Source organism: Gigantopelta aegis, chromosome 6 (genome assembly GCF_016097555.1).
Source record: "Gigantopelta aegis isolate Gae_Host chromosome 6, Gae_host_genome, whole genome shotgun sequence".
Taxonomy (NCBI): Eukaryota; Metazoa; Mollusca; class Gastropoda; order Neomphalida; family Peltospiridae; genus Gigantopelta; species Gigantopelta aegis.
The window spans coordinates 41,966,033-41,993,185 of NC_054704.1; the positions used below are offsets into that span (position 1 = coordinate 41,966,033).

Sequence of the window (27,153 nt, forward strand, 5' to 3'; positions counted from 1 at the left end):
CCAGTGGACTTCCTGGCTTGTTGGTGTGTGAGTTATGTGTGTGGTGTTACACTGGCCATGTGCTCAACTATGTGCCAGTGGACTTCCTGGCTTGTTGGTGTGTGAGTTATGTGTGTGGTGTTACACTGGCCATGTGCTCAACTATGTGCCAGTGGACTTCCTGGCTTGTTGGTGTGTGAGTTATGTGTGTGGTGTTACACTGGCCATGTGCTCAACTATGTGCCAGTGGACTTCCTGGCTTGTTGGTGTGTGAGTTATGTGTGTGGTGTTACACTGGCCATGTGCTCAACTATGTGCCAGTGGACTTCCTGGCTTGTTGGTGTGTGAGTTATGTGTGTGGTGTTACACTGGCCATGTGCTCAACTATGTGCCAGTGGACTTCCTGGCTTGTTGGTGTGTGAGTTATGTGTGTGGTGTTACACTGGCCATGTGCTCAACTATGTGCCAGTGGACTTCCTGGCTTGTTGGTGTGTGAGTTATGTGTGTGGTGTTACACTGGCCATGTGCTCAACTATGTGCCAGTGGACTTCCTGGCTTGTTGGTGTGTGAGTTATGTGTGTGGTGTTACACTGGCCATGTGCTCAACTATGTGCCAGTGGACTTCCTGGCTTGTTGGTGTGTGAGTTATGTGTGTGGTGTTACACTGGCCATGTGCTCAACTATGTGCCAGTGGACTTCCTGGCTTGTTGGTGTGTGAGTTATGTGTGTGGTGTTACACTGGCCATGTGCTCAACTATGTGCCAGTGGACTTCCTGGCTTGTTGGTGTGTGAGTTATGTGTGTGGTGTTACACTGGCCATGTGCTCAACTATGTGCCAGTGGACTTCCTGGCTTGTTGGTGTGTGAGTTATGTGTGTGGTGTTACACTGGCCATGTGCTCAACTATGTGCCAGTGGACTTCCTGGCTTGTTGGTGTGTGAGTTATGTGTGTGGTGTTACACTGGCCATGTGCTCAACTATGTGCCAGTGGACTTCCTGGCTTGTTGGTGTGTGAGTTATGTGTGTGGTGTTACACTGGCCATGTGCTCAACTATGTGCCAGTGGACTTCCTGGCTTGTTGGTGTGTGAGTTATGTGTGTGGTGTTACACTGGCCATGTGCTCAACTATGTGCCAGTGGACTTCCTGGCTTGTTGGTGTGTGAGTTATGTGTGTGGTGTTACACTGGCCATGTGCTCAACTATGTGCCAGTGGACTTCCTGGCTTGTTGGTGTGTGAGTTATGTGTGTGGTGTTACACTGGCCATGTGCTCAACTATGTGCCAGTGGACTTCCTGGCTTGTTGGTGTGTGAGTTATGTGTGTGGTGTTACACTGGCCATGTGCTCAACTATGTGCCAGTGGACTTCCTGGCTTGTTGGTGTGTGAGTTATGTGTGTGGTGTTACACTGGCCATGTGCTCAACTATGTGCCAGTGGACTTCCTGGCTTGTTGGTGTGTGAGTTATGTGTGTGGTGTTACACTGGCCATGTGCTCAACTATGTGCCAGTGGACTTCCTGGCTTGTTGGTGTGTGAGTTATGTGTGTGGTGTTACACTGGCCATGTGCTCAACTATGTGCCAGTGGACTTCCTGGCTTGTTGGTGTGTGAGTTATGTGTGTGGTGTTACACTGGCCATGTGCTCAACTATGTGCCAGTGGACTTCCTGGCTTGTTGGTGTGTGAGTTATGTGTGTGGTGTTACACTGGCCATGTGCTCAACTATGTGCCAGTGGACTTCCTGGCTTGTTGGTGTGTGAGTTATGTGTGTGGTGTTACACTGGCCATGTGCTCAACTATGTGCCAGTGGACTTCCTGGCTTGTTGGTGTGTGAGTTATGTGTGTGGTGTTACACTGGCCATGTGCTCAACTATGTGCCAGTGGACTTCCTGGCTTGTTGGTGTGTGAGTTATGTGTGTGGTGTTACACTGGCCATGTGCTCAACTATGTGCCAGTGGACTTCCTGGCTTGTTGGTGTGTGAGTTATGTGTGTGGTGTTACACTGGCCATGTGCTCAACTATGTGCCAGTGGACTTCCTGGCTTGTTGGTGTGTGAGTTATGTGTGTGGTGTTACACTGGCCATGTGCTCAACTATGTGCCAGTGGACTTCCTGGCTTGTTGGTGTGTGAGTTATGTGTGTGGTGTTACACTGGCCATGTGCTCAACTATGTGCCAGTGGACTTCCTGGCTTGTTGGTGTGTGAGTTATGTGTGTGGTGTTACACTGGCCATGTGCTCAACTATGTGCCAGTGGACTTCCTGGCTTGTTGGTGTGTGAGTTATGTGTGTGGTGTTACACTGGCCATGTGCTCAACTATGTGCCAGTGGACTTCCTGGCTTGTTGGTGTGTGAGTTATGTGTGTGGTGTTACACTGGCCATGTGCTCAACTATGTGCCAGTGGACTTCCTGGCTTGTTGGTGTGTGAGTTATGTGTGTGGTGTTACACTGGCCATGTGCTCAACTATGTGCCAGTGGACTTCCTGGCTTGTTGGTGTGTGAGTTATGTGTGTGGTGTTACACTGGCCATGTGCTCAACTATGTGCCAGTGGACTTCCTGGCTTGTTGGTGTGTGAGTTATGTGTGTGGTGTTACACTGGCCATGTGCTCAACTATGTGCCAGTGGACTTCCTGGCTTGTTGGTGTGTGAGTTATGTGTGTGGTGTTACACAGACCACAAAGAGATCGGACCTTTATTAACAGCACCTGACCACTTGGATAAGTTTCTGTTCTTGTGGTCCGTACATTACCCAGTCTGTCAAGATGTACATGGGATTGTCATTAGGAGATACACACTCTAAACAGTATTAGATGCACTATCTGTCTGGTATTAGGAGATACACACTCTAAACAGCATTAGGTCTGATATCTGGTATTTATCAGGTCAGCTGTTTCATCCTGTTTTTCTCCCAAGTTCTTTGCGGAACTTTGGTATGTGTTTGTATATCCACCTTTGAACACTGGCTGAAAATGGAGATAATTTGCAGTAGATACATTGAAGAGGTCCAATCTTGTAATGCATTTGCACTTCAGGCATTTTTTCTATTGACTGGGGGGGGGGGGGGGGGGGGCAGAATGTGGCTCAATGGTAAAACATTGTGCTTGACATATGTGTGATGGGTCTTAGGATTGATCACTATATTTCTGGAATTTTCAGTCCTGGCATATGAAAGGTTGTGAACTCGTGGTAACATGAAGAGTTCATTCCCAGAACATATTATATACATGTATATACCAATTTCCAGATTTTAGAGTTAGCAGTATACATGTAGATACAATATAACAATAAAGTATCCACCAAAACACAATCTATGCCCATTGAACAGAATGTTAAAACTGTATGGTACTTTGTGTGATGTACATGTATGCTATGTCATGTTGTAGCAAAACAATGTTTTTCTCAAAATTATTTAAATGGATATATCACATTTTAGAAATGAAATCTTGGAAAGATTTTCACCCTTACCTCCCCCCCCCCCCCCATTTTGTTGATACATGTATAAAGAGGGAACCTTACCCTAACCCCAAAGCTAATCCTAACTCTTCCATTTCATGCAAAACATCAAATAAATTTATGAATATTCATGAAATACTTAAAATACGAAAGTATCCATTGTTGAAAAGCTTGCCAATTGTTCCTGAATGTCTTCATTAGTTCAACCAGAAAAGATGTCGGATCCTTTGTACTACATTTGAAAGTTCTATTTATATTCCTGTTCCTGCTCATTCAGGGTTAATTAGCACAGCTGGCATAAGGTATTAACACCTGACTGGTTGAGAGTTAGCCATTTTGACAGCTGTGTTGTAGCAATAGTCAATTACCAGTGTGATCTAACTCTGCATTCAGCAATTACTTTCAGTGTGTGAAACCAAATCTCATAGTTTTACTTTCAGTGTGTGAAACCAAATCTCATAGCTTTTGTTATGATTTCCATTGCAAGGTCTTATTGATTGATATATATATATACAAAACTAGAATTTACTGTCCTGTCTGAAAAATTTCATTTTAATTACATGTAATTAGAAAACAAAATCACATAAAATTGCCATAGCTTTTGTTATTCTTGGTATGATTTAGGTTAAATGCATACAAGTAACAGATTCTTTGCTTTGAGGGGTGGGGGGGAGCGGGACAGACGTAGCCCTGTGGTACAGCGTTTGCTCGATGCGTGGTCAGTGTGGGATCGATCCCCTATTTCTCGTTCCAGCAGTGCACCACGATTGGTATATCAAAGGCTGTGGTATGTACTACCCTGTCTGTGAGATGGTGCATATAAAAGATCCCTTGCTGCTAATCGAAAAGAGTAGCCCATGAAGTGGCAACAGCAGGTTTCCTCCCTCAATATCTGTGTGGTCCTTAATCATATGTCCAACGCCATATAACTGTAAATAAAATGTGTTGAGTGCGTCGTTAAATAAAACATTTCCTTCTTCTTTCAACCGAGAGCCTATGATTGCTGAAGCAGAATACATCTCGGTGGTAAAGTGCAACAGCTAAGGTACGATATATATAGGGTCCATAGCTCTTGACAGACTTTACTGGCATTGCGATACTTTCCCCATGACTTACACATCAGAGACCATTGTATGCACCATCCTTTTAACTGGGAAGTGATGAAGAATCCTGTGTTGCTTATTGGTAGGAGTAGGGTTCTCGTTCTAGATCACACTTTATTGGCATTGCGATACTTTCCCCATGACTTACACATTAGAGACCATTGTATGCACCATCCTTTTAATTGGGAAGTGATGAAGAATCCTGTGTTGCTTATTGGTAGGAGTAGGGTTCTCGTTCTAGATCACACTTTATTGGCATTGCGATACTTTCCCCATGACTTACACATCAGAGACCATTGTATGCACCATCCTTTTAATTGGGAAGTGATGAAGAATCCTGTGTTGCTTATTGGTAGGAGTAGGGTTCTCGTTCTAGATCACACTTTATTGGCATTGCGATACTTTCCCCATGACTTACACATCAGAGACCATTGTATGCACCATCCTTTTAATTGGGAAGTGATGAAGAATCCTGTGTTGCTTATTGGTAGGAGTAGGGTTCTCGTTCTAGATTACATTTTATTGGCATTGCGATACTTTCCCCATGACTTACACATCAGAGACCATTGTATGCACCATCCTTTTAATTGGGAAGTGATGAAGAATCCTGTGTTGCTTATTGGTAGGAGTAGGGTTCTCGTTCTAGATCACACTTTATTGGCATTGCGATACTTTCCCCATGACTTACACATCAGAGACCATTGTATGCACCATCCTTTTAATTGGGAAGTGATGAAGAATCCTGTGTTGCTTATTGGTAGGAGTAGGGTTCTCGTTCTAGATCACATTTTATTGGCATTGCAATACTTTCTCCATGACTTACACATCAGAGACCATTGTATGCACCATCCTTTTAACTGGGAAGTGATGAAGAATCCTGTGTTGCTTATTGGTAGGAGTAGGGTTCTCGTTCTAGATCACACTTTATTGGCATTGCGATACTTTCCCCATGACTTACACATCAGAGACCATTGTATGCACCATCCTTTTAATTGGGAAGTGATGAAGAATCCTGTGTTGCTTATTGGTAGGAGTAGGGTTCTCGTTCTAGATTACATTTTATTGGCATTGCGATACTTTCCCCATGACTTACACATCAGAGACCATTGTATGCACCATCCTTTTAATTGGGAAGTGATGAAGAATCCTGTGTTGCTTATTGGTAGGAGTAGGGTTCTCGTTCTAGATCACACTTTATTGGCATTGCGATACTTTCCCCATGACTTACACATCAGAGACCATTGTATGCACCATCCTTTTAATTGGGAAGTGATGAAGAATCCTGTGTTGCTTATTGGTAGGAGTAGGGTTCTCGTTCTAGATCACACTTTATTGGCATTGCGATACTTTCCCCATGACTTACACATCAGAGACCATTGTATGCACCATCCTTTTAATTGGGAAGTGATGAAGAATCCTGTGTTGCTTATTGGTAGGAGTAGGGTTCTCGTTCTAGATCACATTTTATTGGCATTGCAATACTTTCCCCATGACTTACACATCAGAGACCATTGTATGCACCATCCTTTTAACTGGGAAGTGATGAAGAATCCTGTGTTGCTTATTGGTAGGAGTAGGGTTCTCGTTCTAGATCACACTTTATTGGCATTGCAATACTTTCCCCATGACTTACACATCAGAGACCATTGTATGCACCGTCCTTTTAATTGGGAAGTGATGAAGAATCCTGTGTTGCTTATTGGTAGGAGTAGGGTTCTCGTTCTAGATCACACTGTTCTAAATCAGACTTTCTTCCAGAAAATAATTTGATGGTACGTAATAAAAATAAAACGGAACATAAGTGCTCCTATTAGGTTGTTATGGGTTTGAAATGTTAGAAATGTTTTGAAAATGAACACCAAATTTCATGCACTTTACAAAATATTAAACAGCAGTTTTCTTACTATAATCTGTTTAAAAATGAAAAAAATATAACCATTAATTTGCATGATTTTAGGGTACATAATTTTATCCTCTGGCAGAAAAACTTCAAATTTGGAATGTATACCTGTAATAAACAATTGATCTTTTTTATCTTTAAAATAGCCATATATCATTTATATGACAACAAATAACTGTAGTTTCAAATATGCTGAGGTGTCATTAAGCAAATATTCCTTTCTCTTTAATTCGAATATGATAAACATCATTTTGCCCCTGAGCATTCTACAGTCTTGACAATAACATTTTTGCTTACTCAGCAGAAATCTATTAATCTTATATATCCACCTGTGTAACTGTCCAAGATGTGGCACATCACTGCACAGTAAATTTAATGTGACCCTGTCTGACCTGTGACCTTCACCTCATTTTATTGAACCCTATACATTGTCTATCAGCAGGAGTTGTGCCACTGTGTGCCCACTATTAGTGTTATTTGAAACTGTTAAAGCCAGGTTTGTTTTTATTGGCCTCATGAAGAGCTCGTTATGCCTGGGGTCATCTCTAAGATTATTGACACAGCACTGATGGTCTGATATTGGGGGGTGGGGGGTGGGGTGGGGGGTGGCAGCAAGGAATGCAGTGAGATAACATCAGGACAGTTTTCCTTCAATGGACAGGAGTTATTTGTATCCATTATGTTATCAGTATAGCACTGGAAGTTTGTCTTGTCCAATTTTGGTGCAAAACGCCCCCAAAAACCCAGAAGGAAGAAAAGGACATGATCTGTAAATGAAATTATGCATGATTGAGAAGTGGGTGGGGCAATTGATTATTCTAGAACATGGATGTAATTTGTCATGTAATTTGATCGAGAAAATTATGTCAAAACTTTAAAAAGGTTTTGAAACATGTTCACAGTGCCATTTAAAATAAAATGTATCTGAATAAACTATATCATTATGTAAAACTGTAAAATAATTTCAATTACATGAACATTATCCAGGTACGTGTACTTACTATAATCAACAAATTAGCCATGGGGTTACGGCAGTTATCGGCGAAATATATTGATGGTTTAATTAATAGGGGTAGTGTAGATGGCCTGATTGTTCTACTACTTTTTGTGTAATAGCTTTTAACTGATGTAATGAAAAGTAAAACTGTAGTAAATAAAATTGGATATTTATATACTCATTTTGGGGGGGGGGGGGGGGGGGGAGTAAATTGATGAATTTTGAATGGACTAAGAAATATATCCGTCCGTCTGTCCATCTGTCCGTCAGTCTACCCACACATCCCATCCCATTCATCCATATATCCATCCATCCATCTATCCATTCATCAGTCCATCCATCCATCTAAGCTAAATTCTTTAATTTTGATTATGGGGTAATTACGGTGAAAATGTCTTCCATATCATGGTGTAATGTTTGTGATTCTTTTCATGATAAATTTCAGGCAATTATAAAAAAAAATATAGCACATTCACTGTTAAGCAATAAAGAGAGAGAGAGTGAGAGATATAAAAAAAAAAAAAAATACATTTCCTTTTGAGTGCCTCATTACTGTGGTCATGAATATGCATGAGTTCTTGGACAGCAGCTGCAGTAGCCTGTTAGTTTATCAGTGGGATGAGCTGGATAAATTGGATATGTGATCTGTTAGTCAGGCTGTGTTTTAAGGAAATACTTTGTGAATGGAGTACAAACTTACTTCTCAAGGAGTGCTGGTTGTACCGGTAGTTAACTTGGAGTTATGCCACTTGTCTGTTGCAAAATATTTTGTACATGACGAAGATTTGTGCATTTTTCGAGGAAGTATATTCTGAAACAAAGTTTAGTGAGTACCTGTGTTTTTCACCTGCAGTTTGTCAGTTTTAAATTGAGTATTTTGTTTGTTTACTTTTACAGCTTTCAAGATGAGAAATAATGGCTGTGTTTAGAGTAGATGTGAATAATTTAGTCTTTTCGGTCCACCTGACTTGCATTATGTAGGCCTATGTACCAGTGTTTAGCTGGACAAAAAATTATTGTTAGCAATACAGAAAGTTCCAAACAAATGTTCCAAATAATTTATAATAAAAATAAAAAAAAATTGTGGGGGAGGGGCAGCATTCTTATTTTATATAATTTTTATTAACAAAAATTTGAATATTATTTTTTTTAACTTAAAGAGACAAATAAAATGCCACAATAAATAATTAAGAAATGCGTATTATAGTTCCTATAATATTTGTAATTTTAGATTTGCAATAAATTTAACTTTTAATTATAATAAGTTAATTAAGGCATATCACACGTTGTTTAACTAGCAGTTTTTAATCTTAGATATGGGTATCATATAAACTACATGCACTAAGAATCTGATAAAAACCATTGGCATGGCCTGTTCTTACAGGTTAGACATGCTCATCATAATAGATGTACAAACTCTATATGTTATTCATACTTTGCCATTCCATGTGAAATCCAAGATGGCTTTTTGTTATGAAAACAGAAATACCCATTCACAACACAATACAAAACTATGTTTAGCTATGAATTATCTTTTGGAACTTTGTAATTCAAAACTCTTGACACATTTTTATGTATAGTCTAAATAACTTTAGATAACCTTCTCACACAACGATGACACTTGAAGAAAAGAAAGATTTAAAAAAAAAGAAAAAAGATGGAATAATAAATGCTTCAAGTGTTCATTATTGTATTAGATATGATAAGTAAATATTTTCTTCCATATTTTCTTCCGTTCACCGCAGTATTGTTGTTGTTACGAGATACTGGAGATACTCGTATGTTTTGGTGCTGTTGTGTCAGTTTGATGATATTCTGTCAAACCTATTGTTATGAAGAAACTTGTGTAATAACAGCCTGTCCATAATAAGGCCATATTAAAATAAGTCCTTTATTTTCATCCTCGTCCGAGGATAATTTACTTGACAATTTACTCCACACATTGTTATTATGGTTATATATGGGCCAATGGATAAAGGCCTGCCTCTTTATTTTTTATTGGCCAAACATTTTGTCTGTTAAACAAATATGATGCTCAATGTACACAATGTACTTCTTGTGTGTATGAGATGATTGGCTGAATAGTAAAGATCATGGTATGGGAAAGCAGGTTTTCTTTTTTATTCTCTAGTATAGTACCAGGGTTTCTGCCAGGGGGTAAAACGGGTATGGCACCATACCCAAATATTTTTGCAGATTTTTTTATTGTGAGTTAACTTTTTGACAAAATTAATTACTCTTATCATTATTGTATGATTTTCTTAACCCTAACCCTAAACGTAAACCATTTTCTTTTTGGCAGAAACACCAACTTGTGTCTGTATATAAGTATACATGCCATGATTTAAAATATGCTGAGGTGCAGGGAACATTTTGTTCAGTATCATGTCACTAATTTCAGTTGACTACAAATATCACTAATAATTTTTTTGGAAACAAAATGTTCCCCGAGTTTTCAATAACCAAATATTCTTTTTCTTTCTCTAAAGAGTTGGCTGAATGATCAGCATTCTTTGCACCAGATGGAGTTGTTACTGTGATTCAAACGTTAACAAGACACAAACTCACCTGGCCACAAAACAACTTAGACCGATGGTTTGTTTTGTTTAACGACACCACTAGAGCACATTCATTTATTAATCATCGACTATTGGATGTCAAACATATGGTCATTTTTGACACAGTCATAGGGATGAAACCTGCTATATTTTTCCATTTGTAGCAAGAGATCTTTTATATGCACCATCCCACAGACAGGATAGCACATACCACGGCCTTTGATATACCAGTCATGGTGCACTGGCTAGACCGAGAAATAGCCCAGTAGGCCCACCGGCAGAAATCGACCATGCATCAAGCTAGTGTTTTCTCACTGGGCTCACCGGCAGAGATCGATCCTAGATCGACCATGCATCAAGCTAGTGTTTTCTCACTGGGCTAAATGACAGAGATCGATCCTAATCGACCATGCATCAAGCTAGTGTTTTCTCACTGGGCTCACCGGCAGAGATCGATCCTAGATCGACCATGCATCAAGCTAGTGTTTTCTCACTGGGCTCACCGGCAGAGATCGATCCTAGATCGACCATGCATCAAGCTAGTGTTTTCTCACTGGGCTCACCGGCAGAGATCGATCCTAGATCGACCATGCATCAAGCTAGTGTTTTCTCACTGGGCTAAATGACAGAGATCGATCCTAATCGACCATGCATCAAGCTAGTGTTTTCTCACTGGGCTCACCGGCAGAGATCGATCCTAGATCGACCATGCATCAAGCTAGTGTTTTCTCACTGGGCTAAATGACAGAGATCGATCCTAATCGACCATGCATCAAGCTAGTGTTTTCTCACTGGGCTCACCGGCAGAGATCGATCCTAGATCGACCATGCATCAAGCTAGTGTTTTCTCACTGGGCTAAATGACAGAGATCGATCCTAATCGACCATGCATCAAGCTAGTGTTTTCTCACTGGGCTCACCGGCAGAGATCGATCCTAGATCGACCATGCATCAAGCTAGTGTTTTCTCACTGGGCTAAATGACAGAGATCGATCCTAATCGACCATGCATCAAGCTAGTGTTTTCTCACTGGGCTCACCGGCAGAGATCGATCCTAGATCGACCATGCATCAAACTAGTGTTTTCTCACTGGGCTAAATGACAGAGATCGATCCTAATCGACCATGCATCAAGCTAGTGTTTTCTCACTGGGCTCACCGGCAGAGATCGATCCTAGATCGACCATGCATCAAGCTAGTGTTTTCTCACTGGGCTAAATGACAGAGATCGATCCTAATCGACCATGCATCAAGCTAGTGTTTTCTCACTGGGCTCACCGGCAGAGATCGATCCTAGATCGACCATGCATCAAGCTAGTGTTTTCTCACTGGACTCACCGGCAGAGATCGATCCTAGATCGACCATGCATCAAGCTAGTGTTTTCTCACTGGGCTCACCGGCAGAGATCGATCCTAATCGACCATGCATCAAGCTAGTGTTTTCTCACTGGGCTCACCGGCAGAGATCGATCCTAGATCGACCATGCATCAAGCTAGTGTTTTCTCACTGGGCTAAATGACAGAGATCGATCCTAATCGACCATGCATCAAGCTAGTGTTTTCTCACTGGGCTAAATGACAGAGATCGATCCTAATCGACCATGCATCAAGCTAGTGTTTTCTCACTGGGCTCACCGGCAGAGATCGATCCTAGATCGACCATGCATCAAGCTAGTGTTTTCTCACTGGGCTAAATGACAGAGATCGATCCTAATCGACCATGCATCAAGCTAGTGTTTTCTCACTGGGCTCACCGGCAGAGATCGATCCTAGATCGACCATGCATCAAGCTAGTGTTTTCTCACTGGGCTCACCGGCAGAGATCGATCCTAGATCGACCATGCATCAAGCTAGTGTTTTCTCACTGGGCTCACCGGCAGAGATCGATCCTAGATCGACCATGCATCAAGCTAGTGTTTTCTCACTGGGCTAAATGACAGAGATCGATCCTAATCGACCATGCATCAAGCTAGTGTTTTCTCACTGGGCTCACCGGCAGAGATCGATCCTAGATCGACCATGCATCAAGCTAGTGTTTTCTCACTGGGCTAAATGACAGAGATCGATCCTAATCGACCATGCATCAAGCTAGTGTTTTCTCACTGGGCTCACCGGCAGAGATCGATCCTAGATCGACCATGCATCAAGCTAGTGTTTTCTCACTGGGCTAAATGACAGAGATCGATCCTAATCGACCATGCATCAAGCTAGTGTTTTCTCACTGGGCTCACCGGCAGAGATCGATCCTAGATCGACCATGCATCAAGCTAGTGTTTTCTCACTGGGCTAAATGACAGAGATCGATCCTAATCGACCATGCATCAAGCTAGTGTTTTCTCACTGGGCTCACCGGCAGAGATCGATCCTAGATCGACCATGCATCAAACTAGTGTTTTCTCACTGGGCTAAATGACAGAGATCGATCCTAATCGACCATGCATCAAGCTAGTGTTTTCTCACTGGGCTCACCGGCAGAGATCGATCCTAGATCGACCATGCATCAAGCTAGTGTTTTCTCACTGGGCTAAATGACAGAGATCGATCCTAATCGACCATGCATCAAGCTAGTGTTTTCTCACTGGGCTCACCGGCAGAGATCGATCCTAGATCGACCATGCATCAAGCTAGTGTTTTCTCACTGGACTCACCGGCAGAGATCGATCCTAGATCGACCATGCATCAAGCTAGTGTTTTCTCACTGGGCTCACCGGCAGAGATCGATCCTAATCGACCATGCATCAAGCTAGTGTTTTCTCACTGGGCTCACCGGCAGAGATCGATCCTAGATCGACCATGCATCAAGCTAGTGTTTTCTCACTGGGCTAAATGACAGAGATCGATCCTAATCGACCATGCATCAAGCTAGTGTTTTCTCACTGGGCTCACCGGCAGAGATCGATCCTAGATCGACCATGCATCAAGCTAGTGTTTTCTCACTGGGCTAAATGACAGAGATCGATCCTAGATCGACCATGCATCAAGCTAGTGTTTTCTCACTGGGCTCACTGGCAGAGATCGATCCTAGATCGACCATGCATCAAGCTAGTGTTTTCTCACTGGGCTAAATGACAGAGATCGATCCTAGATCGACCATGCATCAAGCTAGTGTTTTCTCACTGGGCTCACCGGCAGAGATCGATCCTAGATCGACCATGCATCAAGCTAGTGTTTTCTCACTGGGCTAAATGACAGAGATCGATCCTAGATCGACCATGCATCAAGCTAGTGTTTTCTCACTGGGCTCACCGGCAGAGATCGATCCTAGATCGACCATGCATCAAGCTAGTGTTTTCTCACTGGGCTCACCGGCAGAGATCGATCCTAGATCGACCATGCATCAAGCTAGTGTTTTCTCACTGGGCTCACCGGTAGAGATCGATCCTAGATCGACCATGCATCAAGCTAGTGTTTTCTCACTGGGCTATGTCCCGCTCTTGGACCGATGGAGAGCCAAGCTAACCTGGCCACAAGTGACACATCTGGTCATCTGGGTGGAGATGTGACGTCTGATCTGTCAGTGTCACCGGTTAGCATGTCGCCGTGTGGCACCAGGCTTTCTACCACACAAGCTGACTGGGATTATGTCGAAGGGGTTATGTAGTGGAGTACATGTACCACCGTAAGGACATTGGTCCAATACATGTGTTTCCATGTCGCCATCTTCACAGGAATGTGGGATACGTCATTGCTGAACACACTGCCTTTTTAGTGTCTTTATATATCTTATTAAAGGAGTGGGGAAGGGATATATTTAAGTACTACCAGTATATGTGAATGCGATTTGTTTATAGATAATAGTCATATAATAAGTCTAATTAATGAATGAAAAATATATTATCACTTTTATGTGGTACTTGAAACCATGTTCTATATAATGAGGTTCCTAATATGTTTTGTTATTTGACAAAATCTTCCAGTTAGAAATACCAAGAAGTAAAATTAGTTAATAAATTAATATAATTGTTGCTAGTGGACTCCCTCTCTCTTTTCCCCCATCCCTTTTCCCCCCATCCCTTTCTATGGAATATTGTAAAAATAGATCATACCAAATGTCCTCCAGTAAAAAGGTGGGGTGAGAGTAGCCTGAAATGCTTGGGTCATCAGATCAAACCTTGGTGGATACATTTGATTTTTCTGTCCAAACCAGTGTGCTATAACTGGTATATCAAAGCTGTGGTATGTGCTGTTCTGTCTGTGGGAAAAGTACATACGACCCTTGCTGTTAATGAAAAAATATAGCAGGTTTTCTTTGACTTATGTGCCAGAATATTTGTGATCCCAACAGCCAATAATGGATTAATCAATGTATTGTAGTGGCGGTGTTAAACTAAATTAACTTTTTTTCCAGCAAAAAGTAGATTCTACAAATTCTACCAGTGGCATAGGAAGATGCCAAAAAGTGGTGGGGGGAGGGGGGGGGGGGCACACTTTTATATTTATATACTTATACACTATTATAAAGCAAAATATCTGAAATGTTTATCTGATTATAAACATTGTTGCTTTGTCTGGCACATGCCCCCCCCTTGCCCCCCTACCCCCCCACTTCCTACGTCAGTGTCTACCCCTCCCCCTTTAAAAAAAAAAAAAATCTGGACCCTCACTACCTGTATGTACATGTGATTTTCTCCCACTTTTTCTCACATACATACTGACATCTTCCATTATCACATCACCAAATTTCCACTCTCTGTACCTGTGTACCGTATACACAATATGTACTCGTCTTAGAATCCTGAACCATTTAATTTGGAGCAAATTTGCCACTTCATTTATAGTAATTATATATGTAGGAAAACGTTCAGTGCATTGTTTCCAAGCCACGCTGGTTAAATGGCCTGGGGTTTGAACGCGATTGCGCTAACTGTCAGCTTCACGCATTGTTGGGCACGAGGCATGCGTGTCCGATTATAAACATTGTTGCTTTGTCTGGCTCAGTTGGCTTTGAGTGTTTGCATTGACTGGTCTCTGTCGTAAAGGTCTCTCTCTCTCTGTCAATGGTTTGACGTTCTGTACATTCTTACGGGCTTAACTGCCAGTCCGTACAAGTTTAATTAATTCAATTACATCCCTGGTCATTCTCTGTGTGTGGGTGTAGGTGTTACATAGTTTCTTACTGGACAAGAAATACTCAGTCAAGCCAGTAGTGTCACAAATAAGTCGTAAATAACCATGTAATGATATAGTACGATTTTCTGCTGATGAGTATTAATATATTTAGAGTACCCTATTCTTTGTGTGAATGTGGTAAAAAATGTATTCCATAAAACATATATGGCATGTTGGTATGTGATGTATGTTTAACAATTTATAGGTAGAGTATCAAGAATCTGGTTATAGGTTTTATGATATATACATGTATGAATACTAAACTTGAGATATTATGTTACTCCGTTAGTGTGAGCAGACGTGAATAATAATAAAGTATGTGGAGTATACAGTTTATTCTTTATGTGAGCGTGAAAAAACTTGATCAGACATGTAGGTACTTAGCATGTGTGTGTATATTCTTATAAAGTGTACATGGTTGGTGTTAGTAGGGTGGTCGGGGTGTGTGTGAGAGGTGGGGTTCATATACATGAAATAGAACTATTGTTAACTGGGGAGAAAATGCATACATATAAATTTAGTGTTGTTCGCGCTCAACCTCAAGACATGTCATTTATATGTACACAGTATTTTTTAGGTTTGAGATAACTGAAGGCGATATCTCTTATTCACGAAATTACACTAATGTACACTAAGGTGCAAATTAATGAAAAAACCCCACTTTGTAATATTAAATTGGTTTACTGTATGTGTTTTAACCCAAACCACGTAGGTGGAGTCAGAGGAAACATTCTTTTTAAAGCATAGCCTTAAAATAACTGTGAAATTGAGTAATTATCACTTTTAAACTGGCCGTGTCACTCTAATTATGGGGGAATCCATTGATCAAATTATTGGGACAACATTCCATGTTGGTTGAAAGATGTTTAGAAAGCAGTCGTGGCTGGTTCCAGCTTCTTTTTGTTGCATTGACGGTTTGATATTCCTGTTGAAAGGGACAGCGAGAAGCGCATTAGCAGCAAATTGTCACTTTGTGCCGGGATTAACATTCCATTGTTGAGGAATTCTAATGTAGTCTTAATTGTCAGCTGTCGCCGTCATTGAGCTGAGCTGAAGAATCAAACCAACCTCGTCTTTGAAGAATACATGTTGGCCCACTGGCTGAAATATGCTTATTTTTAAAGTAATTTGTTATCAGGGCTCTAGTGAGCCAGAAACAGCTGGGTGGTGACAGTTAAAAAATAAGGGTAAGTCAAATAGAGGGGTACGAGCTGCACATTATTTTAATTGTGGAGCAAATGCCCTGCCACCCAGCTAGCTAGTGCCCTGGTTTTATTTCTATACATTTTGAAAATAACATGCTTAATTAGTCTGTTTTTATTACTATTAAAAAAATATATATCATCTACAAAAATGAAGTCGTATATAAAGAATAGTGAATAACCAATTCTGCTACAGTAATCTCCCTTGTGTATGAATTCAATCTATGGTAAATGTTAAGTGTTTACATTGTTCAATATATTATTCAGTCTTAAAAGATTAAAACATGGGTAGAGATGAGTATTGCTATTTAGTAATAGTCATCTGGCTTTTATTTTCATAAATGAGAAAGCAAGTGAATTTTTAATTTTATTTTAAGTTGTATATATGGTACAATTTCTGTTACGAAATAATGGTGGGTCAGTCTTTTTAGACTATTTGTAGTTTCACCTCCAAGCTTTGTTTACAGTGTTGTTGATAATAATTATTAATATATTTAGTATTGTTAGGTTTTAAAGAATACAGCAGCATTGTTGAATGATTGATGTGTTAATTTATGTATACATATTTCTTCAATACTTTATTGATTTTGAGAGTTTTTAGTATTAGTATTCCAATTATAGCTTGATTTTATTAGATATTTTAGTATGGAACAACGGGTTCATACATATTCTACTCCCATCTCTTTTGGTGAAGCAGAATTGGTTTTTAACATACCAGTTGTTCATGTATATAAACATTTGCATATTTACCTTAAAACCACAATAAAACAATTAATTATATACTTTTGTTTTTTTCAATTTCCAGGGGCAGCATGGATTCCGGCATGGTAGTTTCCCCAACCTATCAGAATCTGTACCAAACTCAGCGGCGCCCTCCCCCTCCTCTCCCCAGTGAAGACGACACACCGCCAGCACTGCCGCCTCGTAACTACCGGAAACAGTCAGCACCAGCCTCGACGACGACAACGTCAACATCGCTGATGGCAATCAGCCCGTCGCCGAACGAGCCAGGGCCGCAGGTAACGGGTGAGGAGAGCAGCATCGACAGCACAAAGCTGGAGTTCCGCAGCCTGCTCACCCAGTGGGAGACGCACTCTCCGCGCGAAGAGTCGCAGTACGCAGACCAGCTCCGCAAACAGGCCAGTCGGCGCTACTCAGAGCAACACCGGCCCAATGCCATGCCCATGAGCATCATCCAGTCGAGGACCAAGATCAACTTCTCAACCTCATTCAAACGAGAGCCCATGATCGCTCAAGAGGCCACACAGCCGGGGACCAACAGTTCCGTGGTTAACTCCTCTTCCGGGGACCAGTCCCAGATGGTTGGGGATAACAGTCAGAGTGCGTTTGTTGTTGTGGAGAATAATAATAATAATATTAATAATAGCAAGAATGATGGTGAGGTCAGTCAGAAGTTGTTGCAAAAGTCGCAGCTTGCAGAGGGAAATGGTCAGGTGAAAAGGGAGAGAATTTTGTCTGACGTGCCACCAATGCCTTCACCACCACTAAATATTGAAGAAGTGAAGTCTTCTGATGAAGAGTTGCCTCCCCCTCCTCCAGCGCTAATAGAAGGAAGGAGTATTGAAGAGAATGGAGAGAATAATAAGTAAGTGACATTTTTTGTTTTACTTCTGGCTACATTAGCTCAGTGTGAATGTGGGATTAAGCAATGTGGTAGAATGCGCTCTCCTGGGGTGTTTGAGTTGAAGCCTTCAGTAGTCTGAATTCTCTAACTGGGGGGTGCGAGGCGTAGCCCAGTGGTACAGCGCTCGCTTGATACGCATTCGGTTTGGGATAGATCCCTGTGAGTGGGCCCATTGCGCTATTTCTCACTCCAGCCAGTGCACCATAACTGGTACGGCAAAGGCTGTGGTATGTGCTATCCTGTCTATGGGATGGTGCATATAAAAGATCTTTTGCTGCTAATCGAAAACGGTAGCCCATGAAATGGCGACAGCAGGTTTCCTCCCTCAATATCTGTGTGATCCTTAACCATATGCCTGATAAAACATTTCCTTTCCTTTCTCTAACTGGGTGTTTCCCATACCACCCAGTGCCTAGCAACGTGTATATCAAAGGCCATAGCTTGTGCTATTCTATGTAGGGGTGTCCTTTAAGGTTGTATACATGTCAGAATTACCAAATGTTTGATACTTTTGGTACAGTGCTCCCCTGAAGTGTGATGGTCAATTCTCAGTGCCTATTTTATGAATATTAGCAAGGTATAGAATTTCAAAGAATTAATGCTTCCAGACCAAAAGGTATTTTTACATAATTTGTGCATATTGATAGCCTTATGATATGCATTTGAAAGATTGTCCCTGATTGGTTATGATATCAGTGGCGTAGGAAGGTGCCAAAAAGAGGGGGCTCACACATATATATATATGTATATAAATATAAATATATATAAATCATCACTGCTGCTACTGCAGAGTTCGACAAATCCGCTAGCACGACGCCCGTGGCTAGTGGTTTTTAAGTTCGGGCTAGTGAGAAATGTAAAACCACTAAGCCCGTTATCGCTCGATCGTGGGGTTTTTCTTTTCTTCTTTTTCTCTTGGCTGAAATTTCGTTTAATAAATTTGATTGTGACATTTGTCATCGAATAAAATCAACAACGCTATCAGTATATAATAATAATCTACTTGAGCTAGGTCTGCAAACTGCAGTAACATGCTATCTCTACATCATCACAGTTACAGCATGAATTGTTTACTTTTCCCTTTGAAGTTTCTGGCACAGGAAATAAGTCTTATGACATGCGTGTTTTGATTGGTTGGACATGTCATGTGGTAGTTAATCTTGCACATATGTTTTAAGCTAAGAACTTGGAAATCACCAATCGCGACGACAGGTTAATCTCAATCAAGTAAACCCCAGCCATGCTTTGAATTTCAATATTTGTTTTATTTACCTATTGTTTTCTAATTTAACACTTCGCTGACATGTGGTTATCGGCAATTAGGAAAACAATTAACTTTAATGGTAACCGCATATGCAATGACTCGGCTTGGCCTATTACGTGTAGTGGTTTGGATAATACGTCACAGCTGGTGTCGTATACAAAATAATACCTTTTTTGTTCATAAATTAACAACGGATTAGATGTTGCCGTTATATTCTTTTGATATCTTCACGGGATAATGCCCTGTATTTGAGCAATTGGCATCACCGTTCTTGGCGACATAAATAGAAGGTCCTAAATATATAACTAACTACCAAATACACTGAACCATCTGTTACCGTGTGTCACACTGTCGTACCCTCATTTAAATTTAATTCGTTTGATAGTGGGTTTAGATACCAACCATGAGATCACTCAATTATTTTTCCCCGGGGGGAGGGCAAAAACGAAAACGGGACAATGATGATGGATCACACTTGACAAAAGACCAAACGTATTACACGACAAAAAAATGAAAGTTACAACATGATTTAAGAGTTTGTATTTTTTATACTGTTATACTCGTAAATGTGTAATGTTACAAAAATTATATAAAAATCCAGTTATAATTTATCAGGAATTTGGGCTAGTGCTTTATCTTGGTGGGCTAGTGGTTTTGACAAACCCACTAGCCCTGTGGCTAGTGACTTATCAAAACATGCCTCCCTTGCCGCCCCCCCCCCCCCCCCCCCCCCCCATCCCCCGCTTCCTATGCCAGAAATTGTATCATTCTTACTAAGTTAGGGTTTGGTATCAACTTGTTTAGGTCACATGCCATTCATAGCAGATTGTAATAGCCAACTGTAGTATAATTTTCACCGGTTATTTCCTGTCTTAATGACAGCACTGTTCATAAAATTGTAAAGTCTAGACTCTAGGTATTAATAAAGTCTCGCCCACACAAATAGCTTAGTTATGTCTGGAAGCCACTGAGGTCTTCAGTCTGAGCTTTTATAAGAACAGGCTCAGAGGTTCTGTCTAGGTCACTGAGACTGAAGGGAGTTCTAGTAAAGAGACGCCACTGTTAAAGGGACTGTCCTGAGTTTGCTACCATTGTAAGATGTTTTCAAACTAATAAAAAGGTTTGAAAGACTGGAATTAAATAATTACTAAATGTTGTGTTTTGTTTAGAATATCAGTGTTTGTAAATTCAGTGTGTTTCTGGTAGTCCTATTGTTTTTAAGTACAGCCCAAACTGGAATTGGCCTCCCAATAATTTCGTACATATGATTGTTTTGTTTAACGACACCTCTAGAGCACATTGATTTATTAATCATCAGCTATAGGTAATTCTGACATATAGTCTTAGAGAGGAAACCCGCTACATTTTTCCATTAGTAGCAAGGTATCTTTTATATGCACTATCCCACAGACAGGAAAGCACATACCATGACCGTTGATATACTAGTTATGGTGCAGTGGCTGGAATGAGAAATAGCCCAATGGACACACCAACAGGGATCGATCCGACCTGCATACAAACACTAGGATGATAGAAACACATTTATTATACACCCAGTTTTATTTTATGGAGAAAACATTTTAATGTGTAATTATAATCATTTAAAAATGGTTCTGTTAGTCGGCAACATCTTACCAATGGCAACACACTCAAGATAGTCCCTTTAACTAGCAATAAATAGGTTGGAAATATATGGCAGTTGACAGCTAATTGTGCACCAGTATTTCACTTGACCTATTACATAACGATGAGTGATTCGGAGGTGCCAAAACATCACCAGTTTACTTTAAACTAAAGTCTGAAAGGACAAGAACAATGGGCACACAGCTGACAGTGTTAATTAGTTTTACATTGTAAATTATACCTAAAATCTGACATTAATTGTTTTACATATATTACTTGTTATAGGAAATGCTGTAATGGGAAATAGAGTACAAACAAGTAGTGGACAAATTTTTATTGCAGTGGTTTAAGAGAATAGATGAAGGAGTATTTGTTTAACAAAACCTCAGCACAGTTTAAACTATGGCTTTATTATTGTCTAACATATATGGTAATTAATAATGGTTATTATTAAAATTAATAGGTAAGTGCAATTTTATCTAATAACATGAATTATACATTATAAATGTCTTTATTTATGTAGCATACCAATAGATAACTTAAAGGGAGACTATTCTTGTCAGCTTCCATTTCTGTTAAAGGGAAGCAATTCATACTAGTTTCTTGTTCTGTAAATTAAATGCGTCAAGTGAGTAAAGATTAATTGCCAGGGTGTTACATGAGATACTGCTGTTTTTGTCTTGTAGACAGTGTGTGTGTGTGTGTGTGTGTGTGTGTGTGTGTGTGTGTGTGTGTGTGTGTGTGTGTGTATTAGTATGGGATGAGGTGGAGAGGCATACATGTTTGTTAGGAATTTACCTGTCATAATTGCCATAATTAGCACCTGATTAGCTCTTCAGTTTATGCCTTTATTTAGGATTGCACTGCAAATGGATGCGTCTTTTAACAACACTTTAACTATTTAAAAGTGGGAAAGGTTTTAACAGCCATGTGATTTAATTCAGTGTTTTTCTATTGTTTCACTTACCTGGCTAGTTTTAAATCCCATATCTGTGCTGAATGCTGTCTACCCTATTATGAGACCTAGTTTTGAATGTGTTCAGTTTAGACGGGTTTCACTGAAACTTGAGCATTTCTTTTTCTCTTTTTCTTTCATTTATTTTGTATTTGTATTTGTTTGTTTTGTTTGACATCACTGGACCACATTGATTAATTAATCATCAGCTATTGGGTGTTAAACATTGGGTAATTCTGACTTGTAGTCATTAGAGGAAACCGCTACATTTTTTTCTAGTGCTGCAATGGATCTTTTATATGCCCACAGATAGGAAAGCACATACCACAGCTTTTGTCCAGCTGAATGGATCCATCGAGGTGGTTCGATCCTGCGATGCAAGCACCTCAAGCGAGCTCTCTTGTTTTGTACTTGGATAAACAAATAGTAATGTTTAAAATCGTTAGTATTTTTTAAAATTTAATTATTTAAAATTAAACCTCCCACCTATACTGCCGTTTCAGAAATAGCATGTTTAAACTTAATTAACTCTTAAAGTCACTAACCTTAGTTCTCAAAATATTATTTTCCTTGTCTGTTTTGATAAAAATACATTTTGAGCTACTACAAATAACATAACGACCAGAAAAACATTGAATTGGCCAAATGTTATCATAAATTTATATCAAATTAAGAAGGACTTTTCAATGTGGAATATAACAGTACATAATAAAGCTGTAGTAGCCAAAACATATTTTATACTGCACTTTATAAAACTTGGATCAGTGCCTTTAATTAAAATAATATTCATGTTTCTTCCCTTAAATTTACTAAACACTCTTACCTATGGGTTTTATTTACTGCACCAGACTTCAAAGACTATTATTGGCAGTATACATATTTACCCATGTTCCTAGTTTATGTCCCACCTCCGCTCCGGGCTGTTGATTAACCCTACATTGTTTATGTTTTCTCTGATAACCCCCACCTGTACCCAATCAGCTCCACTGAACAGCTATACATGAATCAGGGCTATACGGTGGTATACTATGGTGGTATACGATGCCGATATTCCTGAGAAATAGGGCCTAGGTGATAACGCATGTCTTCTGTTTGGTCCACTCTCCACCCAGGGACCTTTTGTTTTCCTCCCACCGGCTTATTATGGCTGTTATTATTTTCTCAAGGCTAACGGGAAATTTGAAGCAGGTCGTAAAAGGTTGTACTCCCACTGACCTTTGGTGTTTAGGGTTCTTGAACAGGTGTGGCCATTAAATTTCAATGGATTTTTCACAACCTGCCTCCCCTGTTACAAATCGCAGTGGTATGATCCACGTGGCTTTGATGACTGTTACTTTCCTACCTTTCACCTGCTATTTTCATCTCTAAGCTTGGGGATTGTGCCAGAAAATTTGTGTCACTCTGTGAACACCGGTGCAATGATTATTGTCAAGTTGAACGGATGGGGGAAATAAGGATGATTCCCCCCCATCACCTTTAGCTCCGTCAACAAAGCAACCTGTTGGCTAGAGGCAAAGAATAGCCGCACAGTTCATCAGTGATTTGTTCCATCTTCAGTGGTTCTCCTGTCAGTCGCTGTTTACCTGGTGTCACCCAATGTGATTCCAGGTTTTCATTCAGCTGCTCATTTTAATTTTAGAATCACCAACAGGAGGTTGGGGGGGAAAAAAAAGAAGAGTAAAATATTTTTACAGTGATTTCATTTTCTGTGAGGTGTATGTGTTGGGGAGTATGGATATTCCGAGGACAGAGATTTCCAGGCAGATTGTTTCGTGTTTTAACATTTAGCTAGGTGTACGTTAAATTGGAAACGGTTTGTGGACGGCCCTTGTGTTTGTACAGCCTTCCCTTCGTTTGCACAGTAGAACAAATGGTGATGTATACATTCCAGCGATGGAGACTCAAGTAAGATGTGTTGACAAATGTCCATTAGTCAGGCCTGATGCTGATTTTTTTCTAGTCCAGAATCCGTTAAAATGGCACTGCTTTTGTCACCGGGATAAAGATAAATGAAGTTAATTGTTTTTAAATATTTTAAGCTTAGCACAATTTGTTACTTGTAAAAAAAATATTTCAAAACAGCAATGTTTTTTTTACCAGGATGAAAGTGAAATTGAAGTTAATGGTGTTTTTTTCAAGATATTTTAATCGATGTTTATTAAAAGGAAAATGACTATACTTTTGTCACTGGAATAAAGGTTATGTGAGGCAGTGTATATTTAAGTCAATAATGTAAAGTGATGTCATAAATATTACAGGTGTTTATATATTCAAACACATCTTGGTGCACGTCTAGACATAATAAAAACTTCTATTTTTTTTACACAGGAACATTTCTTTATAAATTGGAATTTATCTCCAAACATGTTTTACTCATTTGTGGACAAGCCATAATTTAGCCGGTGAAATGGAGCTCTTTTTTTTGGCTACTGAATGAAATTTTTTATAAAACACAAAACATGATTATATATTTAAAATAGAGTGATACGCCTACACTAAATTCTCATAATACATGTCACACTAATCTAGCAGGTGGTGTTTTTCATCATTTGCTGTGATATTTGGGCTCACTGTGATCACCAGATATAACATCTTCATTACAATGATGACTGTTAAACAGTATCATGCATGCAGGCCGTGTAAAATATACATACTAAGACAAAACAAGTTTTCAGTTAGGTAAAAGTGATGCAATAAAAAAAACCCCAAAAAACCTTATGACTTTCAAAGTGAAATCAGACACTAGATTTAACTGATGCATCATTTAACAGTATAAGTAACGGGAGATTTTCAATATAAAATGAAATGTGTAAATGTCCCATCTTTGAATATAGTTAGGTAGTATTTTGAAATATAATGCAGTAGTACCAAATTGCTTAACGTTTTTGTCTTGGTATACACGAAGCACGATAAACGCAACTATATACACCCAATCCTAAAAACGTTTTATTCCAAACCACCATAAACACTACGCCAGTTTGTCTGCAATCCGCAATATATCCTCAGACAATTTTATCGCCTTTTGTTGAAAACTGAATTTAAACTTGTGTTTGTCTATGTGTGAACAGTGTCCCCACAGTGGTGTTCCCACAATGGCTTTTAATGGCTTTTAATATGGCATTTATCGTGTTTTGCAGTGAAACTCTTCATATGTTAATACAGCTTTTTTACCATTACATTATAGATGTGTTAGTACTTGCCAAACAGAAAAGGTACATGATGTACCTAGGGATCTAGGGTCAGTGACTTTAACTCAGTGTTCTGGGAGGTTTTTATTGACCATGGTGACATTGATGCTCACATACATTGTCTGTTCTCTGGCACAGGACAATTATAAACAATCAAAATGATAAATGGTGATATTTGGGTCTGGATACAGTGTATGTTACACCAATGTGTTCTTGCAGTGGGACATAGTTGTTCTGGTACACATGGCAATAAACATTTGAAATGTAAATGGTGATATTTGAGTCTGGATATGATGTATGTTGTATGTTGAGCACTGGGACATACTTATTTCTTTGGCTCCATACAAGTGAAGTGGGGCACTTACCATTTTTTTCTTTTTCATGTAAGCATCTGCTGTCTGGTTTTTGGAGTATTCTCCACAAGAGAGATGGGGGGGAGGGGGGGAAGCACTTGACCTCTTAAGATTGTTTGATGGTTATATCATATGAGATGGTAGGAAATTGAAAAACAGAATATCAAAGGGAATGAATGCTTGTTTAATAATACTCCAGGAAATCATTTCATCAGTAGATCCATGTATATTACATGTAGGGGACTAATAAATGATAATTGCAGAACTTCATAAATGAAATGATGGAAAAGACTGATATTTTAATGATTCTCAGGCTTCTCAAAATAAGCTGGCAACCTGCAAATTTCATCAGCTTCCACATAGACTATGGTTTTCAGATTACATATATAACACATTGCAGATTAATAACGTTGTTCAAGAACATATTTAACATGATTTCTTATTTTAAATATAAAGCCTACTATTTTCAAACAACAAACACTCTGAACAAACAGAATGCAAACTATATTTAATCAAAGGTTTATTTAGATTTTTAGTTTAAAAAAGGAAAATATTAAAAGCGCAAACAAAATAAAACATTTTTGTTATTTTTAGAAATGGTGGGTTTTTTTTTCTTTTCTTTGGCCATACATTGACACAAACTAAATAATATCAAACATTTTGGTGCAAGAAAATACTTTCTATCAGAATGGAATTTTAAGAATATTATCCAACATGCTGGACACTAATTGCTTTTTGAAAAATATTTAATAGCAGGATATGGCATTAAATAAATATTTGGAAATGATTAATTTAAAAAACAATAACAAATAAAGCCATGATTTGTTTTGTTATTTTTGTCCTAAAATTTTGCCATGGAAAATGTTTGGGAGGCTATGCACTTGATTGCCTAATGTAATAGTGCTTGAATTTGAGTGGCCGTATTGAAAAACTCTTTGAATTTGTTATAACGCATGAAAAGTGTTTGAATATGAGAAAATCATCCTGAAAAGTGCTTGACTTGCATACATGTACTTGTATTTCCACTGTTAAATATTAAAATTTACCTTCCTCAAGTTTATTTTTTAATACCAAAATTTGTCAGCTAGAATTATATATTGAAACTTATTATTAGTCAATAATTTTATCGAAAATTGTTGTGTATATGTCATGAAAACTTATTAAAATTATTAATGTTATGTTACAAACTGAATGTACAGTGAATGAAAAGCTCTTGAAAACTAAGCTTACAGTGAAAAGTGCTTAAAAAGAGCATGTGTTTTGTATGAACTTGTATAAGTTTAATAGTTTTCGTAATCATTTCTTTTAATTTTTTGTTTTCTAAGTAAGTTATTTGGCCATCAGTATCATCACTTAACTGAGTTAATGAAATGCGTCATATACATCAAAGAGAAACAGTACTGGTTTATGTTGTTTGATGTTTTAATGAAGTAACAGTTGATATATCTGTATGTTATAGATGCTGACCTTGGGCATACAGTTAAACATATTATATGAAGTGTGTTAGAATTTTTTGTACATAATCAAATCAACATAGGTTGACCATAAAAATGTTCAGTTAGTCACACTCATGCAAAACCCCCACAACATTTTGCTGTTACACAAGTAGCAGTATACCACTTTCATAGTTGTTTATATCATTTAGTACTAAAAATAACAAGTAACTACAAACCTGACTATATTAAGCTTCTACAACAAGTACCGACATGACAAATGGTACCTTAACTATGGGAGGGTCCTATAACCTTCAACTCATAGCTCAATGATGTTAGTACAACTGTATGTTCAGCTCATGGACTTAATAACAATTATTTTCATTGTATGGAGGCATA

General features: G+C 39.2%; 1 protein-coding gene across 3 annotated transcripts in view; it reads left to right on the forward strand.

Annotated features, from left to right (window-relative positions):
• LOC121374019 overlaps nt 1–27,153 on the forward strand; it is a 244,135-nt gene that overhangs the window by 185,910 nt on the left and 31,072 nt on the right. For all 3 annotated transcript variants that reach the window (XM_041500893.1, XM_041500894.1, XM_041500895.1), the window contains one exon: nt 17,099–17,899. In XM_041500893.1, the coding sequence (XP_041356827.1) occupies nt 17,099–17,899 (801 nt within the window). The remainder of the gene's footprint in view (nt 1–17,098; nt 17,900–27,153) is intronic.